The following is a 19345-nucleotide window of genomic DNA, read 5'->3' as shown; positions in this document are numbered from 1 at the left end:
TCTTTATCTTCTCTGTCTGAAAATTGAGCGAGGATGTGTGTGTGTGTGTGTTTGTGGATGAGCGCTGATAACATTACTGGTACAGGTGAGTCATGCCGGCATTGAGGCTCAGTGCAGAGCGTCAGTGAAACAAACAAGACGACAGCAGAGGTGTTGCTGGATCAGAACTGCAGAGAAAAAAATATTCTTTGTGGAAAGCAATGCAGCACACTGGCTTTAGGCAATAAAATAACATTTATTGAGATGTAACAAAATAAATAATCTGTTTTGCAACATAATAAACTGAGGTTACTAATGCTCAAGAGACAGGCAGGTGTAACTGATGCACAGCAAGCTACCTCACTGACATACTCTGTGGTTAAGTATACAAAAATGCATTTTCAACACGAGCCTTGTCATTACATGAAGTCTGAAAACATTTTAACAATTTTAAACAGATAGACTTACAGAACTTGTAGGAGCTGCTGTATCAAGAGTCAAGCACCATGAGACTTCTTTCTGTAAACCTCTGCATGTGTTTTTTTTTCTTTTTCTAAAGCCTAGAAGGTACAGAAAGATTAGTCACCCTAATTAACTATAAGTCTCAAAAGACAGAAGAGGGAAACTGAAATAAAGTTCACCTAATTAAGACTACAGAAATCATCCCAAAAACACGCTGCCATATCTTTTCGCTACACCTAAATAAAATCGCATTAAAAAATCTACGCTTATCCCCACCACTTATCATTTTCTAAAAGTTCTGTGATAAATGTTTTTTAAATTATCTAAATCTCGCATATATATTTTGAATGCAGTCTCGCGATGAGAGGGAAGAGCAGCTGATGACAGCAAGCATCCTCCCTGCTGAAGAGCCCTGGAGCAAGACCCTATAGCTGACCCTGAAAACCTGATGTGTAGAGAGTGGCAACTGAAAAGTTAACTGTGGACTGGAAATCGTAAAAGCATCAGTGTTCTTAACATCATGTTTAGAAAAGGTGTTCTCAGTACATTTTGCACATAATTAAAGATAATGAAAAGCCTGATGTATCATTTTTTTACAAAACACCACATCAGCCACTTGTGCAAAATATTACAGAAAGATGTGAAGGAGGGGATGATGAAGACCTGCGGCTCTATATCTCATAAACTTACAGTAAGCATGCCTGCAGACGATGCAGCAAAGGACAAAAGGCCTCTGAGCCTGACGGCGTTTTGTCTGTACGCTCTGGGAAATCTAGATTAACGTGCCACACTTTCCTCCTTTTTTTAGTTTTTACTAATCCATCTATGTGGACTTTATTTATCTTCATCTTTGAATCCTAAAGAATACACTGACTTCAAAACATCAATTTTTTTCCTGAGGGTGAGGAGCTGCTGAGAATGTCATCATACTGTTTTTAGATTGTAACTTTCTGAAAATGTAGATAAAAGTCTTCCTATTGAAACCAAATTTCCTTTACAGAACTACAGTATGATACTGGAGTAAGATGAGAGAGACAATTTCCAAAGTTGCAGTGCCCCCTGCTGTGTCGAGCCCATTTCTTCTAAAACAGGTGGCACTCTCAACACACGGCACTTCTCACAATAATCTGACTTAACAAAATATCAGGTTTGTCCTGATAAAATCAGTACATTTTCCACTATCAGCTAAAATCTGCATTGAATTCAAAACATTTTTGATCCACAATGTCATTGTTCAGATGTCACTGCAGGTTTATGATGTCAGTCGCTGGTAAATTCAGATAATTACTGTATTGATTTTGAAGTCGATAAGAGTCTTCTCCTCATCAGATCAGTCAGTGTCAATAGCAGCCTGTGTTGCAGACTCTGAGCGGAGTTTAGTGGCAGGCCTGAGGACAAGTTCCCTGACAAAAGCTGAGCATTTTCATTTCCCACGATGATTAGAGTCGTCTTTGGTGATGCAAGGGCTGCTGCTCCTGCACACTGTTATCGAGCTCCGCCTCTCAACTTTACTGTCATGGTCTATGGAGAGAGGTAAAGTTTAAGATAAGAACTGATATGAAAATTCACTTAGTCACTTAAAGAACAAATACTAGAGAACAAATTAAAAGTATATAAAGAGCACTAACAGCAATTCTAGACTGAAGCAAAGTGGCATTTAGGCCATGAATGTATTTACTTAGTCTGTAACATCTACTGTAAATCTACTGTGTGCTGTGTCAATCAACTGGGAAATTAAAGGGAAATAAAATACGTCTCAGCTTTATGTGTTTTTGGATAACACTTTGCATAACGCTTTTGCAAGATGAACAGCACATAGTTGTACAATGACTGAACAGCTAGTTATTATAATACCGAGGCAAAGGATAAATATAAGTTAGGAGTCACAGTAATCAAGATGCAACCAGTGTTTTGAGACCTTTGAATAATAGTTTGGGGAATTCAGCGAGAAACTCTCCCACGTGCAGTGAAGTCATCATGGTTTGTACTATATGACCAACCCAAGTTGCTGAATAACAAAGTCTCCAGTATTATAAGTTTAATTAGTTTGGGGCTGGTGATACGGTAGTGATGCAGTCAACAAATCAAGTGAACAAGACACATAAATAAAGCAAACAAAAGTTGCTGTTCATTGTGTATTAATATTGAAACAATTAACTCTGATGTGCATTCATTAGCTTGCAAGAGAAGGTGAGAATGTAAATAGCACTAAAAGTGTTTCCCAAGTCAATGAATATTCATTTATGGATTTGCTCAATAAGAAACCCTCTGGGTCCATGTGATATAACAGCAAGCAGTATGAAGAATTTAATTTGTGATAACACAAATGTAATAGCACATATTCCATATAACATCAGTGGAAAAATACATGTGGTTTTGATTTGAATTCATGATGTAAATCTTAAAATGACGTATGAGAAATGATATCTTGACGATATGACGGAAGATGAGTTATGGAAGAAAACAGTGACGTTGAGAGGAAGTGCAAGAAAGTTCTGATTAATGAGAGAAACAGACGAAGGAAACTTGAATGAGTGAGAAGACAAAAAAACAAGACTGAGTGAGAGAGATCGACGTCAGAGATGAAACATATGCCATTTTTTTTTTATTTCCGCAGTCCTTTTGGTAGAAGTAGAAGATGTATAAAAAAGACTGTGCCATTTCCCTGCCCACAGGTTTTATTTTTATACACTGTCGCTTGGTGAGTCAATGCAACGCCCCTCCAATTACCTCCCACTACTTCGCCCCCACGCCCCATCCATCCCGCCCTTCAGCCCACGCACCTAACACACTCTGACGTCAGTCGCTGCTGAGAGGGGGGGTCCGATTCTACCGCCCACAGAGTACTTCCTATCCCCCCCCTTCCCTCCCTCCCCGCCCCCTCATATCTTTGCTGGCTTACTTCTCCTTGCTTCATCTCTTCGACTGGCTATCACAGCCCAGAACCACTAACTTGCCCAGATCACTTGCTTTTTTTCTTTCCTGTGAGAAGCTGTGATGCATCAGGAAAAAAAAGCTACAGTAACAGGGTATTAAAGAAGTGCTACAACAGTGTTACACCCTCCTCCTCCTCTCCACCCTCCTTCTCTCACTCTTTTCCTCTCTATATATCGCTCTACACCTCCTTCTGTTTCCCCTTCTAACTTTCATCCCTTCTGATTTACAGTCTGGTGAAGTTCAGCTGTGCATGGTGGGAGGCGTCACCTCAGAGAGATTGTGACTCACTACAGTTCAAGCTGTAGAGCTATGAAATATTCATTGCTAGGAAAGGTTAGGAAAGTTCTGTCTGTCATTTTCAATTGAACCCCAACATCAACTTGCTCTCTTTCAATTCCCCTCAAATTCCAACTTTAAGAAATAGATTGATAGTTTGGAAATAAGATTGCTTTGCAGTTTATTTCTTTCCTGCTGAAAATTAAAGATTGATACCACTCTCATGTCTGTACTTTTAATTTGCAACGCGAGCAGCTGGTTAGCTTGGCTTAGCATAAAGATTGGAAATGGGGAAACAGCTGGCCTGGCTCTGTCCGAGGGTAACAAAATCTACCTGTAAAGCTCACTATTGTTGTTATATGTTAGTTATTTACTCTCTACAAAAACAAGAGTAAATAACTTCTTCCATCTTAGAAATAACTCATAAACATAAACCCCCCGTAAAACGGCAAATTGCGATGTATTACAATTTGTTTTTTGCACACATTAAAGAAACAAGGTATTGCATGTTAATTTGTGAATCCAGTCTTCGTGCTAAGCTAAGCGGCTGTAGCCTGATATTTACCGCTCAAATATAAAAGTAGTATCAATCTTCTCAACGAACTCTCTGCCAGAAAAGTAAAGTAAGTGCATTTCCCAAAATGTCAAACTATTCCTTTACCTGAACAGAGTTGGACAACATTGCATAATAGACTTTTATTCTGTGTCCATTATTAAGCACATATTGTTAAGTCATTATTGGAAAAGTCACCTGTAGAGTGATTTTGTTCTGACCCTAGGCTGATCTTGCCAGCCCGATCATGTGATACCATCCGAGCCAATCGCAACCCTTCATCCATTAGCGTTTGCTGTATGAGATGGCGACTCCAGTTGGCAGGGTTGGATGTGTCAGTGTGGGGACGGGGGGATGGAGATTGGTTGCACTGTGAGCCGATGTCTAACAGGACAGACAGATTTGAGTGTAAATGGCTTCAAATGCTAAATTCTTATAGAAACAGACAGAATGTCTGGAGTAGATATCATCTGAAGACCAGTTCACAGCTCAGACAAAAATAAAATAAAAAATCTTTACCATGCGATACACTGTCGAGGCTTTCTGCAGATAAGCTGTCATCATCTGCCCTCTGCGTCAAACCCTCTGAGCCTTCCACTCCGAGAAATGATGGCACACTCTCAGGCATGATGACCTTAAAAATATCACTGTTAATTTAGTGCTAATGGCCCACTTCAAACTACTGATAAGTGACCTGAACTTTGGCTACGTTTACACACAAGGTTGTGTGTTAGAATCACACATTCATCGATAATAAGTCACACTGAATATTGTTTACTGGCAGCAGCGCTCCTCTAAAAAACTCACCTCATGTCTCGCTCTCTTCTGGCACAGTACACTATTCTCGTCGGTATTTGTCCTGCAGGAGGAAAACAGTCGAGCCAATTGAACATTAAAGTTCGTTCTTGACCTCGGGAACAAATAATTTGACCAAAATAATTTTAGGGTAATTTTTGCAGAGTTTTCAACTGCAATGTCTTTCTTAGCATATTGGAAGTTGAAAGCCAGTAATGATTCAAGACCTTCTTTTGTCAAATCAAGCCCATGTTTTTGTATAAGATACAGCAAGAGACAAAAAGTCACACTGAATACAACTTAAAGGTGCTCTAAGCGATGTCACACGTTTTTTAGGCTGCAACATTTTTTGTCACATACAGCAAACATCTCCTCACTATCCGCTAGCTGCTTGTCCCCTGAACACACTGTAAAAAAAACGCGGTCTCTAGACAGCCCAGGCTCCACAAACGGCAGCAAAAACAAACTGCGCCAACCAGCACCACGAAACATAACAAAGAGTGTTCCAGCCAATAACCGACAAGAAGGATTTGGGGGTGGGGGTTGGGGTGTTAGTGTGCAGAAGCATGGAAGGGAGGGGGAGGGGACAGGATGAGGAGCAGGGAGGGGCGAGCTAGCCTCTGTTTTGTTTGACAATACTTCGAATGTCAACAAGAAGTGCCGTCACCCAACATCGCTTAGAGCACCTTTAATAATTCAACTTGTTAAATGACCTGGAACATAAGTTTAACTGTACTTTTCCGATAAACTATGTATTCATCAGAATTATTTGTATGCAAATATATTTTTGGATGTATGTTGTAAATATTTGAATGCCATGTGGTAATGAGCACAAGGGGAACGTTTGTCATAGCATTCATGTATTTGGTCTTTATCTTTTGACAAAGGAAATATAAACAAATTAAATAATATCTGGAATTAAGACACTGTTAAAAAAGGGCATTTCACACACAAAATCTAATCTATTATAATAATTTCATTAGTGCTTTGTTTTTACGTTCTGCCATTAAGTCATTATGAGGAAAAACTGCTCAAAAAAACTGCTGGTATTTACTTTCATAGCTTGAAGATTATATTAATGTTTTGTGCAAGTTATCACAGTGAGGATTCATGTATTCCTGTGTGGCTCCAAAGTTAGCTCATTATACTAACACTACAGAGGTTGGAGTTTAATTCCCACTGTGGTCTGAACCAGGTTCATTGAGAAAATGCATGCAATGGTGGGAAGATGAATCATAAGTGTTTTTTTTGTCCAGCTAGTGATTGTATTTATTCCACATGTGATGCTACTCTACCTTGAATGTATTTTAAGAATTGCCATGTTGCTGTGCATGGGGCTGGACTTAAATTAAGACTATTTTCCTGATTCTCTAACAGATTTGTTTCTTGAGATAGAGGATAAAAATCAAGACACAGCAGGTGTCAGGTATGTTGTTGACTGGTTGCTGGTGAACAGATCACTCTTCTTTATAGGCAGAGCCCCATACCTTGCATGCTTTAGTGTGGAGGTGTAGGCACATTTTCTCGCCACCTGCCGAGCCAAAGAAAAGAGCTCCACCCGTCTCAGCAAAAGGGCATTGTCGCGCATACAGAACTGGGCTGCAGCTTCATTGATGATCAACTGAGGAGGAAAAGCACTAAGTGAAAAAGGGACAGCCACTGAAAATATTATGCAGACAATAACAAAATCACTTTTTACATCTTACAGCTGCCCTCTGGATTACAATGTGCACTTTAGCAACAGACTATTGTATGAAACATGACGTGATACATTCAAACACTTCATCAGTGTTCTTGTCTTTGGTGCTTTTACCTCATGATGTGTGAGTTGCTTCCCCTCTCTCCTCTTGGAGTCAAAGCGTCCATAGATGAGACTGTACTTTCGGATCTCTTCTTCTTTGCTTACATCTTGGGACCCCATTTTGAAGATGTGTCCCACAGTCTTTGCCATCTTCTTGTTCATCCTAAGCAGAGTCTTCCACTCTGCAGGATCGGACCTGGGCAAGGTCCTGAGGAGCCTCTCCACGCTCTCCACCACAGCCCTTGCCGTCTCCCCATCCAGCTGTCCTCCGGGCCAGGCTGACAGGGCCGACGAGGCAAGAGAAACAGAGGGGCTAGGAGATGTGGAGGGACCTGGAGGACATGTTGACAGCAGAGGTGGGCTGGGGGGCTCCTCGTCTACTCCAGATGTCCCATCAGGCTCTGGGCTGAGCCAGTGTGGGTCCATGGGGGACAGTTTTTCCCTGTAGTGTGTGTCTGGTGGCTGTGGGGAGGCCTGGGAGCAAGGGCTTCTTGGACTCCCACTGTGCATTGGAGTAAGACACGCCCGATCTTCCCTTTCACACGGTGACTCCGGCTGCCCGTTGCTCAAAGACTTCCTGGGCCCGCCGGCTGATCCACCAGTGCCAGTCCCCTCCACTTTGAACAGTGGGATGCCCCCAAGAGGAACGTTAGAGACGGGCTGGCTAAAAAGGGCAGGGTTCGCTGCCCAGTCTCGGAGGGCTTTCTGGAGCCTACGCACATGCAGTGGCTTGGTGGCCATGCCAACTAGTGCCATGATCTCCAGAAACTCCTCCTCTGCTGCTTCACAGAGCTGCTGCACATCGTCACCACCCTGCTGGATGAAGGTTTCATAATAGGCCAGCAGGTTGGCCCTCTGCAGCACCCGATAGAGCTGCAACTCCCCAAGTGTGCGTGGCAGAGACATGGCACACAGCTCTGGAAAGTTTAGGCAGGAGAAAGGAAAGACATGAACCTGTAGGTGGAGAAATCCTGTACAAGTTATTTATTATGTTATTTATTATTATTAAATTAGGCCTATTTATAATGTCATCTGGACTGCATTTAGTACATGTTCCAAACTCTTCTATCTTTATGAAGCATTAATTTAAAAAAGAAAAAGATGAATATAGGAACTTTATGCATGCTTTGGAAAAGAATAGTTTCCTCCATATGCAAACTATTTTCACCTTGTAGCGCTTATGACTGATGGTGAAGTACACATAAACCTCTCTTACCTTCTTCTGGTCAGGTAGACGGATGTGCAGAGACGGGAAAAACGGTAAGGTGTGTCTCCAAACCACCGATGTCACAGGTCGGTAGGCTACTCCCGGAGTGAAACTGATAAAGAAATACAAACTAATTTCGGTTGATCAATCAAACAAAAGCACGTTACATTTAGATCAGACTAAAGTAGAAACACTTGGATTATTGGCTCCTGCTAAAATAAAACCACCGACTGGAGGCAATTAAGTAGCCTATCCCTGAGCCAGATGTTCGCAGAAAACTCCTTGCTCAAATACACATCGCAGTTGTTATCCTATTCGTTGCTTACCCTGTTACCTACAGTATATTGCCGAAAGCTTTCCCGGCTCAGATTGGCGTAGTAAATCCCCTTTGAGTATCGTACGTCGTCTGAAATCTCTGGCAGAAATCTTCCTCCGGCGCAGCGTATTGGTTGCTGGCTGCCCTGTCTGTGTGGGCTGGAGAATGACGGGGGCGGACTGCAGCACGCCATCTGACCGAAAAAGAGCCTTCCTCTCCCGGTAGAGAGGCGGCTTTCAAATTGGAGATGTGGGTGGTGGTGGTGGGAGCTTGAAATTAACCCTCTGCGTCTTCAAGATTTTTTTTATTTTTTTTTATGCAGAAGCCGGGTGGGGGTTCCCAGAGTTTCGCAATGTGAAAGACCCCCTAAACAAGCAACAGTGACTTAGCCTATTTAGAGAACAATATAGCCTTAACAGATGTGACAGATGTGGATTTTTTACTGGGCAGTTTTTAGGAAGTGGGTGGTCGTTAATTATTATAAAAGTACAGGTGAAACGCATTTGCCCTCTCCACTACTTTCTTTTTAATGCTGGTATTTCTTTGCAAATTGAAAGGCCTAATTCGCTCAAATTTAGCCAACAATATCGATGAATCTCACATGTTTAATATCTCTAAGCTTCTGCCATAGGCTACATCCAGGATCACCATCTGCAAATATTACTGTTTCACGGTGTTTTGTATTGCCAATGTAAGCCATTGTGTTGCACTATAAGCCTACTAAATGGTGTAATGGGGCAGGCACAAAACAGGGGATCTGGGGGTCCTCCGCCAAAAAAAATTTGAATCCCATTTCCTGCATTTCTACATATGTTTAGGGATTATGATGATACAAAAACCATCATATAATTAAGATGATCGTAATTATAGATTATTCCAGAAAAAAATAGTACTAAACTATTTATAAGAAAAATATGTCTTACTTTGTTTAAAATAGGGGCAGATCACCGAGACTTATAAATAAAATAATATCAAACGAATTTGAAAGTGGGGGGGACACAAACGGGATTTTGAAAAGTGGGAAATCGAAATTACGCCCTAGGGCCTAGGCTACTGCACTGTTGATACCTGAATCACGTCATCCTGCACCTTTAATTCACATATTTGCTACATTATATTCCTATGGGTTTACAGCAGGGCTCATTATGAAAATAACCATCATGCTATTTGCCTAAGGTGCCACAACACACACACACACACAGAGTGGCCACATGTGGTAGGATATTTATTGTGCACATATTCTTCACTTGCAGTTTTAGGGTTGCCAGGTTTCCAGTTTCAATAACAACAGTAAAATCCACCTGTCACTATCCTGGTGAACATAGCATCCTAAAAATAGACCATATATGTTCAATGAATACATAAGGAGGTATTTACAGCTTACAGTGTATGTGTATGTTGTGTTGGTCTCAGCTTGCAAAATCCTTTTCTTATGGGACAATAATTTGATTGCCTGATTCATGTCAGGATTTAGTTTTGGCAGGATAAGGTCAGGCTGAGTGGGAAGTCAAACATATGAACTGGAGAAATTGTCATAATCTTTGCCTTCAAAGAAGATGCTTTGAGTTCAGCAAGTATGTGGACATTGAATAGTATTTTTTATTTTTATTTTTACAATATATTAAAAGGGTAAAGGGCTATGGTAAACGGTATAGCTTATTTAACAGGATGGATAGAGTGAACTAAGATACTACTATACTATTTTTTATCAAGGAAAATCTATTTTAATAATTTAAAGGTTTATTGTTAATTATCAGCTATACCAACAAATAATGGGTGGCAGTAGCGGTTTTCTGAGTTGTTTGTTAACCGTCAGAAAACCACGCAGAAGAAGAAAAAGGGGGAGGAGGAGGAAGAAGAAACGGGAAGAAAGTAGGAAAAGGAGCAGGAGAAGAAGAAGTGGCTTAAAAAAAACAACACGGACACTTGGCTGTCTGTTAACAAACAAGGTTACACAATTATACGAGAGGTATATATGACATCTAGTTTGTTTTAATGAAAAATAATTTGCCTTCTTACTGGGCTCGTCCGGTGTCCAAAACATGCCTTAGCTTTCTCGTCAAAGCCCACAGGAAGGGAAACAGGCGTCCGTATTAGCTAGTCCAGCTCGCTGCTGTTATTAGCTAACCGTTATTATCGTTAGTTGCTCGGTTGGCTGTTTGCTAGCTAAATACGTTAATAACGGGTTGCTGCTGTGCTGTCGTTTAATCTTCCGTGGAGACCTTATTTAGTCGAAATGTTGTCAGGTTAGCCAGCCAGAGGCAAGCTAATTTTAGCCCCTGTGGGTCTGTCTGTCCTCTTGTTGGCTGGCTACTTCTTCATGCTAACACTCTGGCTGTCTGCTAACATTAGCCGCCTTTAAAATATTTGGTCATGATGTTATCGAAGTTAAATTAATATCAGAAGAGTCTGTCAGACAAGATTGACCGGCTTATAATGGCTGTTTTTATCGGTGCCAAACGTTTGTTCGTGTAGCTAGCTAGTTTCTAGAAACACCGTGTTCCTCTTTGACTTAATCAGGAAACAACATAATTAATATAACGTTAGTTAACTGAATGTAATGTGTTGCACTATTTTACTTGTAAAAAGCTAATTTTGAGTTTCTTGATTTATGTTCACTTCTGCAACGATTGGACAGCAAGTAGCTACATTAACGTTACATGTAACGTTGAGATACTTAGCTACATGACTCAGTCGTTCTTAGTTTATTTGTTCAGGAAAAGCTCCAAAACCGTGTTGTTATACAGTCATGGTGACCTCTGTGGTCGTGGCAAAACATTTAACTCCACTTTATCTCCTCTTCATACTGGTAGCAGCAGGTGTAAGGTAAAAAAAACAACTAATCACTGATTTATTTCCATGATCGATTTATCTGTCAGTTGTTTTTTTAAATGTTAAGCCTGTAGCATGTCAGAAGATAGTGAACATGCATGTCACAGTTGGCCAGAGCACAAGGTGACGTCTCTGTCTTGTTTTGTTCGACCAACAGTTCAAGCCCAAAGATGTTTAGTACACAATGAGATAAAACAGAAAACATTTGAGAAGTTGGATCCAGTGAATGTTTGACATTTTTGTTTGATAAGTAACTTAAATGATTAATTCAATTGATTATTTTTGGCAGTTAATTTTTTGTTGATCAACCATTCAGTTAGTTGATTAGTTGTTTCAGCTCTGCTGCTCTATAGGGTGTGCAGTATGGATAACATCTTTTATTGTGGTATATGTAATTTCATATTGCTAGATTCATATGCACTGAAATACAGTATTTAAAATTTGTATTTAAAAATATATTTAAGAAACCGTTAAGGTTCTAAAAAACACAGATGTCAGTGTCTGTTGTGACACACACACACACACACATATATATATATATATATATATATATATATATATATATATATATATATATATAAAGATATTGATCCTTTATCAAATTGATGCAAAGCCTGGACTTCCAGTATCATTAATGGTCTAATACACCCAGAGATGTTAAAAGAGTAGCCACCGTGGTTTAAACAATACGACAAAGTCTCTGATGGTTGAAAAATGTATATCATCATAGTGGCCACCCCTTCGTTTTAGTTTTTTTGAAAGGTTTAAAAACCTGCATTTTAATATAAATGACACAATGTGGATGTACGATGAACTCTGTGTTGTTGCTTTTCAGATAACAACCTGATGCATGATGTGAGGTGTGTAAAAACCTTTTGACACCTGGAAGTGGATGTTGATATGGTGGACCTGAGACTGACCCTCAGGAGCCCCCAGTCTCACTTTTATAATGAGAGCCTGGGGAAAATGTTGCCACAGATTATGGATCTAGGATATCGTCTTCCATGAGATTCCAATTTCACAGCGCTTCAATCAAACAGCTGTAAACAACATGGAGAGAGAAGCAGCTGAGAAGGAAATGGATTGGGTTACTGACACTGATGAGGACATCCCTGATGGTGATCCCAACTTAGTGACCGAGGCTAGTCAGTGGGAGGCCAGGCCCACTGATGATGACTGTGAGCGGGACAAAACAGCCAAATCTCAGGACACCCCACATCCAGCCACTCCACCAGCCTCTGGTGCTGGCGAAGCAGAGTATTGTGGATCTACAGAGGCCAAAGAGGATACTGAGGAGGCTTCAGATGGGTTTGAGCATGATGACACTGCAGAGCATGAGAACTCGCATGTTATAAATCAAGAAGAGGATGAAGCTGCGAAGGAGCAGCACATGAACGGGGAGTCTGGTTGGAGGAACGTGGGACCTGGGCGGAGATGCAGATTCAGGAGCAGTGGGTCAGTTTCAGAGCAGAGCAGTCAAAGTGCTTTTTCCTCCCTTCAAAAAGGCAATGTTATGTCAAGTGGTGGTCGGCACAAGCAGACCCGCAGACGTAACCACCACCACCATCAGCAGAACCGAGGCCGCAGGCGGACAGGCAACCAGCTCGTCCTAGCTTTCAAGGAGATGCTGTCAGAGTCTCTGAGCTTTTGGTGCATCTCCTGCGTCCACATGATGATTGAGATTATTGTCACATTAACTCACAATTGTGGAGTTGGTGTGGAGGCTGGAGGGGTGAAACTTTACAACTTTGGGCATCAGCTCCTTGTGAAGATCACAGATACAGCAGGAATGAAAGCAGATGCTAGTCGGATTCTGAAATGGACGAAATGCGCAGGAACAGACCTGGTGGATAAAATTGTTCGGTTAGTAAAGTGGGTGAAGACAGCTGCCTTATCTTTTTTGAGACTTTTCTGTGCTTTGGTTATTCTCGGTTCCCAGTGGGCAAAGGGTGCGTTGGTTCGCTTTGGAGGAGAGAAGGGAAAACACTATTGGACAGCTTTTCAGGAGTCAAGGTTTTGGAAGAGGGTGGTGTCCCTGCTGGAGACAGTCCGAAGCAGGTTCAGGAGGCATGGCCATGTACCACCGTCCAGCCCTGACTCTCCCGGCAGGGCAGGGAGAAGCCAGCCAGGCCAGGAGCTGGAGAGACTGCTGGCATTGGCTGAGGTACCAGAGGACGAGCTCGACCCTTTTACAGTGCTGGGTGTGGAGGTGCATGCCACTGAGGCTGAACTGAAGAAGGCCTACAGACAGCTGGCTGTCCAGGTGTGTGTGAAGTGTCTGGGTGAAAAACACAGCTATTGCATTAATGACAATAATAACAAATTGTATTGGAGGCGGAGTTTTTCTCCTTTACTCATATGACCTTTTCCTCTGTCCTTTCTTCTTCAGGTCCATCCAGACAAAAATAAACACCCCCGTGCTGGAGAGGCGTTCAAAGTACTGAGGGCTGCCTGGGATATTGTCAGTAACCCAGAGACACGACGAGAGTACGAGTTGTGAGTACACGGACATATAATTCAAAAGCAAAATAAAACAAAAAACAACTCGAAGTATGTTAAAAATACATTTATTTCGTAGCCTGTTTTTAAAAGAATCTTTTTTTCCGTTACATTAATACAACAATCAGTTTTTTTCTGCAGTTGTAAAGTTCTATCATCCGTTTATTAGAATTGAATATTCTAACTTTTTATTTATTTTTCTCATCCTCCTTTTGTTAAAGACAGTAGAGTGAACGAGCCCCTCAGTGGACACTGTCCTTGCATTATTTGCACAAAATTCAAGTTTCCTACAATGTCATATATATATATATATATATATATATATATATATATATATATATATATATAAAAAAACAGTGATAGTAAATAGAGATTGACTGCAACTATCCATAGTCTGTTGTTTTAAGACGAACAGTGTTTTTTCTGAAGTAATTAAATTGTACAGTGATTTAGAGTGAGGTTGACTCCTTAGGCCTGTTATGTTCATGTATCACCAATCGGTCTGTATCTTTCCCATGCAGGAAGCGTATGGCAGCAACCGAGCTCTCAAAGTCGATGAACGAGTTTCTCACTAAACTGCAGGATGACCTGAAGGAAGCCATGAACACCATGATGTGTACCAAGTGTGAAGGCAAACACAAGTACGTCGCTAATATCAACGGAATCAGTGTCAAACATTTCCTCAGACTGGAGTTAAGCATTATGTATTACACACAACCGAATCACGTCTTATGTAGTAGTACAGTTGGTGTTTCCTTCGTGACCTTTGTGTCTGTGCAGGCGGTTCGAGATGGATCGTGAACCTGCTGAGGCCCGGTTCTGTGCCGAGTGCAACCGCTGCCATAGTGCTGAGGAGGGGGACCTGTGGGCCGAGTCCAGCATGTTGGGCCTACGTATCACATACTTTGCATGTATGGATGGCAAAGTGTATGATATTACAGGTGAATGTCAGCTTTTTCTGAAGATTATCTGCTCCCCTCATCAGTAACTGAACAGTAATACGTTGTGTAGTTTGCATGAGCTCATATGTTATCAGTCTCCAGCTCACTCAGCGCTTGGATTCGCGGGTCATAGAAAAGCTTCAGAGCAAAGTTTTACCGTATTTAAATGTATATGTAAGCTGCTGTCATGCCATCATGTTTCAGAGTGGGCAGGTTGCCAAAGAATCGGCATTTCTCCTGACACGCACCGTGTGCCCTATCACATCTCTTTTGGTTCAAAGAACAACAGCAACTCCACACGACACAGGTACGTCCCTTCAAGGGTTTGTTGTGGCTTCATGGTGCTAAATCATGTGCTATTTCCTCCTCCTCCTCCTCCTTTATTCAGGCCTCAAGTTAGCCTCATCACTGATTTTAGCAGATAGTTTCGTGAGTTTTACATATCTGGAACTAGAGCTGAAGATCTTTGCCCAAACCCGACGGGACCCGACGGGTTCGGTCTTAATTTCTATTATTTTACACGGGCTCGGGCTTGCGCTTCGGGTTGCATGGTAAATGAGCGGTCAGCTGATGCGTTTCGATTAGCGTGAAAATGGATCCTGAGGAGGTGAAACGGAGGCTGGTCTCTGGAGGACTTAGCCTGTTTCTTTGTTGCAACTTCCAAGTGGCCTATAGCCTCCGTTAGTGATGAATAAATGATGTTAAAACATGTATAAATGACTCATTTTTTAAGAAAGACAAAGGAGCTGTGTGCGTGCGGCGCGGTCTCTTTTTTTCTTTCTCTCCCTTTTCCGCCGAGTGGTGCGTGTGCCCGCTCGCGGTGTGAAGCGCGTGTCCGCGCTATTCTCCGACACTCTGACTGCTGATAGACGGCCTTTTGTACAGTCGGGCTGTAAACGGGTTCGGGCTTTTAAAAAGCTGTCAATCAGAATGTACTGCTCGGGCCTTTTCGGGCCTGATTACAGCTCTATCTGGAACATCTGCCATAGTTCTGCTGTTTGAAAATATGAAGCAAATACCAGTGGGAGACTTAAGGAGTCCTCCTTTTAGAAACGGGGTGCTATGAAAATGTAAAGTGTTGCAGTATATGCTATCTCAACTGCTAAAACAAAATTAGGACACAGTTAACAGTTTAACCAGACAACTCTTATACAACTTCAAAAATGAGTTAAAACATGGAAATATAACAACAATTTTTTCCATCTTCTTTCATTTGTTTTTCGGTCTCTGCTGACAAAACACTTTACACTGTCTGTGATTAATGCATTTCCAAGAATCCTAATGTGTGTGTGTGGTGCATTGAAAAAAAAAAACTATACTGTTTTTAATATACTTTATGTTCAAATAGATTATCATCCTAACCCTAATGCTCTTTACAATTGGACATCATTTATTCTGCTCATGCTGTTGCCACGACGTGGCATCGTGACCATCTATAAAAGCCAAAAAGACCATCCTTCAAGGCTCAAAGGAGCTCTGAACTTTCAAACTTTCACTTTCAGGACACCCTCAGAGCACGCCCCAAGTCCGACCAACCCTGCAGATTTGCAGGACTTCTTCAACCGCATCTTCAAGGGAGGACCTCCTAACGACATGGCTGCCAATGGGGGATTTTTCCCCTCAGGTCCCCCCCATCAGCAGCCCCCTGGTGCCGGAGCGCCCCCGTTCTCCCCTCCCCCGAGCCAGACAGGTTTCTACATGCCGGGGGGTCAGCGGCCAGAGTCCAGTGAGACATGGGCTGAAAGTGGCAAACCCCCCCGAAGGAGGAAGAAGGTCCGCAAACCCTTCCAGAGGTGAAGTCCGTTGACCTCTCAGCGTATCAACATAACAACACAGGGACACAATAAATAACGGCCATGTTTGTCTCTCGGCTCCCCGTCGGCCCGCCAAGATCTGAACTCGAGATAATTCATGTGGTTAAGGTCCGATGAGCCAGAGGTGAGAGAGAGAGAGAGAAAGACGGGATCATTAAGAGGAGCCTGTTGTCTAAACAAGTATTGAAGGAGGGTTGAAGAGGTGATGGTGCTTTACCTCTCATTTCACCTTGTTGTTCTGTTGGTCTTCAAGACGACTGTAGCCTTGGCATTGAAATCCTTATCGGGATGCTGTAATGAAACGTTTTCCTTTTCATAATTTCCTGCCAAATCCTGCAAAGCATGATTTATTCACCTGTGTTTTAACACTTTTTTTTTTTTTTTTCTTCACTTTTGTTTTTAATGTTTTGTATAAGCTTAAGTTTAAGACGTTGGTTCCAGACAGAGTGACACTTGAAGAGAGAGGATCCCCATAATTAACACGAAGAAGATAATGATCTGGGCGACTTCACTGCGTCAGTGTACTCGTGTTAGATCTGCACCTCGCCCACCGTATTTCAAGAATGATTTGAAACCAGTTAAACCCAAAACCTCTGAACTGCTAGAAGTGCACTCAAAGTTCAGTTTCAGTGGTTAGAGAAACTAAACGCATCCTTTCAAAGTTATTACTATATGAAGAGTTGGCCATTTGTGCAGAATTAGTGCATTTGTTAACCTCTGTTTTCAAAAGCCACTGAGCCAGAGAGGAGACGGTCAAGATGTAAAATCTGGACCAGAATAAGTGAAAATGATAAGTGTTTTTGTTCTAGGATCAACAGTTTCAAACATGTTAAATTTGCCTGCTGTTAGTTTCAGCTCCAGATTGACGTTGTTATTAGGGTTTAAAATCTAACAGCAGGAATGAGTTCAGTTATGTTTCTGTAATACCGAACCCCAGCTCAACTGCTTTGATAAATTCTCAAAACTTTAAAACTTGACGCGTTGACATTTTGAAATGCTGATCTTTTTCTTCGCCAGGGAGGAATTGCTGTTTTGATGTCCACATACAATTGATGCCCCCTGTTGATTGACTGACTGTGTAACCACACAACATTAAAACGGTGGTCACAGTTAAACTCATTTACAAAGCGTAACCGCCGTTTGAGTCATTTTATATCATAAAGTGTGCTAATTTACATATACTGAAGCAAGCCTGACCTGCACAAAACTCGAATGCTGTCAAATCAACATTGTTACTTTTAATTTGTTCATTACCAACTGAAAACGGCACGCGTTTGCAATGTGTTAGTTTCATATAGTTGATTTGCGTAGTCGTTCATGCTGCTACTGAAAAGTAAACCGTTTTGATCAGGGTCTCACTTGTTGTAGAGTACCATTTTATGCCAGCAAAGATGTTTCGGAGCATGTTAAGACGTGCCTTCTACATCACTGATCTGTCATTGACTGTCACCAATTAAAGAAACGAATCATCGGACTCTTAAAGTTTTGCAGATATAAACTGGTGTATTCTTCTGGTTAATACTGCCACCTGGACGTGGGTCAGCTTTCAAAATGTCAAAGTCACAGAAACGCTAAAGCTAAACAGCTGATTCCCCTGTGTTACTACTGTACAGTATGTAAAAACATGAAGGGGTCAGAAAAATAATTGGTTGTATTTGGGGTTTTGTTTCTTGACATGGTTCTTACATAGAAATAATTTAATGTTCATAAGTTAAGAAAACAGCTGTTGTTTACAGTGTGAGTGTAGTGAAATGGCAATGTGTGATAAGGCATTTGATAAAGGCTATTTTTTTATATTGACAGTTGATGATGAAAAGTACCACGTTCAATGTTTTTTTTGTGTTAATTTGCACACCCACAACTGTAATAACATCAGAGCGATTCAGCCTAACCAGACTCCTGCAGCTGCGTAGGAGGTGTAGCTTGCTAAGATAACGGCTCATTTGCAATTAAGATTATTTTTTGGTAGAAACTGAATGTTAAATGAGTGAGAACAATTTCAATGAAAAAACACATTTAAGTCCACGTCCGTCACTCTGGGAAACCCAAGTATCAGAACTATCTTCTGTATTTGTACTTCATAATGCAGGTTTGTCTGGTAGCTTGAAAAGAGGAACCTTTGATGCAAATGTTTGAGCTCATTGAAGCAGGTCATTAAGTTTGCCATGTTTGTTTTTAATCTGTCAAAATAGCTTTTCTCTTGTATGCATTTGACCAGTTCTCCAGCCACGGTTTGAGTTGTCAACTAAAAAGGGCCCTTTTAAATGAAACCAACTGAAAATGTAAAAATAAATCTGGATTTATTTTTCATTCTGGTGAAAAACCATTTGATAGTATAAAGAAAGGTTCGGACAGAACTATGAGGCCTTAAAATATTTTTTTCAATTGGGCAGGATTCAGGTCGGCAACTGTGTGATAATCAGAAAACTAAAATTGACTTTGATCAAATATTTCATTCACAAATTAGGTTAATTTGATGTTTTTAATTTTTTTATTACCTGTCATTTCTCATCTTACATACATATTTGGGCCTTTATTATCTAAGTTGTTTTCTTCAGATCATCAAATATCTGATTCAGCCCTGTCTGGAAAACTGGATTAACAGCTATACCCACGTTGAGCAGAGTGCTTTGTTTTCCCACACGTCCACCTTGACTTGAGAATGTTCTGTGCTGTACGTTAAGGTAGCAGGTTGAAGTCCAAGAGGTCGATGAAAGAGCCAACACTTCAGATTTCTTTTTCCTTCTCCAGCTTTTAACAGAATATGCAGAAGTATTGCAAAAAAATAAATAATCAGACAGACAATCAGGGTTTTTTCTTTGAGGGAATTATGAGGCGAGTTCCCTGGCTGGCAAAACAGTTTTAAAATATCACTGTTGGGTTTCTTTTCCCCCGCTTTCTCTGGTTTTCAAAATAAAGAGGATTTCCTATAT

At 41.2% G+C, this 19345-nt stretch overlaps 2 protein-coding genes across 7 annotated transcripts; one reads left to right on the top strand and one right to left on the bottom strand.

The window, feature by feature from the left end:
- Positions 1-201: 201 nt before the first annotated feature.
- Positions 202-10668, bottom strand: nab2 (NGFI-A binding protein 2 (EGR1 binding protein 2)). Of its 5 annotated transcripts, none has more exons than XM_039798674.1 (8): positions 10346-10668; positions 8020-8122; positions 6816-7720; positions 6490-6623; positions 5015-5066; positions 4727-4841; positions 4406-4591; positions 203-1962 (listed from the first exon to the last, which is right to left on the bottom strand). In XM_039798674.1, exons 3-8 carry the CDS (start codon positions 7707-7709, stop codon positions 1865-1867), a joined length of 1479 nt encoding a protein of 492 aa, XP_039654608.1. In that variant the 5' UTR covers positions 7710-7720; positions 8020-8122; positions 10346-10668; the 3' UTR covers positions 203-1864. The 5 variants fall into 5 exon arrangements, with proteins under 5 accessions (XP_039654609.1, XP_039654608.1, XP_039654606.1 ...); XM_039798672.1 differs by lacking the exon at positions 10346-10668 and adding an exon at positions 8337-8755 and having other exon boundaries at positions 6816-7757; XM_039798671.1 differs by lacking the exon at positions 10346-10668 and adding an exon at positions 8337-8754.
- On the top strand, positions 10157-19344 carry dnajc14 (DnaJ (Hsp40) homolog, subfamily C, member 14). 2 transcript variants are annotated; one of them, XM_039798665.1, is made up of 8 exons: positions 10178-10295; positions 11140-11152; positions 11994-13421; positions 13548-13654; positions 14179-14298; positions 14438-14598; positions 14803-14905; positions 16101-19344. In XM_039798665.1, exons 3-8 carry the CDS (start codon positions 12210-12212, stop codon positions 16393-16395), a joined length of 1998 nt encoding a protein of 665 aa, XP_039654599.1. In that variant the 5' UTR covers positions 10178-10295; positions 11140-11152; positions 11994-12209; the 3' UTR covers positions 16396-19344. The 2 variants fall into 2 exon arrangements, with proteins under 2 accessions (XP_039654598.1, XP_039654599.1); XM_039798664.1 differs by lacking the exon at positions 11140-11152 and having other exon boundaries at positions 10157-10295.
- Position 19345: the final 1 nt, after the last annotated feature.

Source organism: Perca fluviatilis, chromosome 4 (assembly GCF_010015445.1).
Source record: "Perca fluviatilis chromosome 4, GENO_Pfluv_1.0, whole genome shotgun sequence".
In the NCBI taxonomy this organism is placed as follows: domain Eukaryota; kingdom Metazoa; phylum Chordata; class Actinopteri; order Perciformes; family Percidae; genus Perca; species Perca fluviatilis.
The sequence above is the reverse complement of the archived record's forward strand: the minus strand, read 5'-3'. Positions and strand labels throughout refer to the sequence as shown.

What these genes read in the sequence shown, in the direction of transcription:
- nab2 (XM_039798674.1), bottom strand. Translation starts at nt 7,709, where the DNA reads ATGTCTCTGCCACGCACACTTGGGGAGTTGCAGCTCTATCGGGTGCTG. An exon ending in AGAAGAGAGCGAGACATGAG is followed by an intron (nt 4,842 to 5,014) that starts GTGAGTTTTTTA and finishes GATATTTTTAAG; the next exon opens with GTCATCATGCCTGAGAGTGT. An exon ending in AGAACAAAATCACTCTACAG is followed by an intron (nt 1,963 to 4,405) that starts GTGACTTTTCCA and finishes CTCTCTCCATAG; the next exon opens with ACCATGACAGTAAAGTTGAG.
- dnajc14 (XM_039798664.1), top strand. Translation starts at nt 12,210, where the DNA reads ATGGAGAGAGAAGCAGCTGAGAAGGAAATGGATTGGGTTACTGACACT. An exon ending in ACACGACGAGAGTACGAGTT is followed by an intron (nt 13,655 to 14,178) that starts GTGAGTACACGG and finishes TTTCCCATGCAG; the next exon opens with GAAGCGTATGGCAGCAACCG. An exon ending in AGCAACTCCACACGACACAG is followed by an intron (nt 14,906 to 16,100) that starts GTACGTCCCTTC and finishes TTTCACTTTCAG; the next exon opens with GACACCCTCAGAGCACGCCC.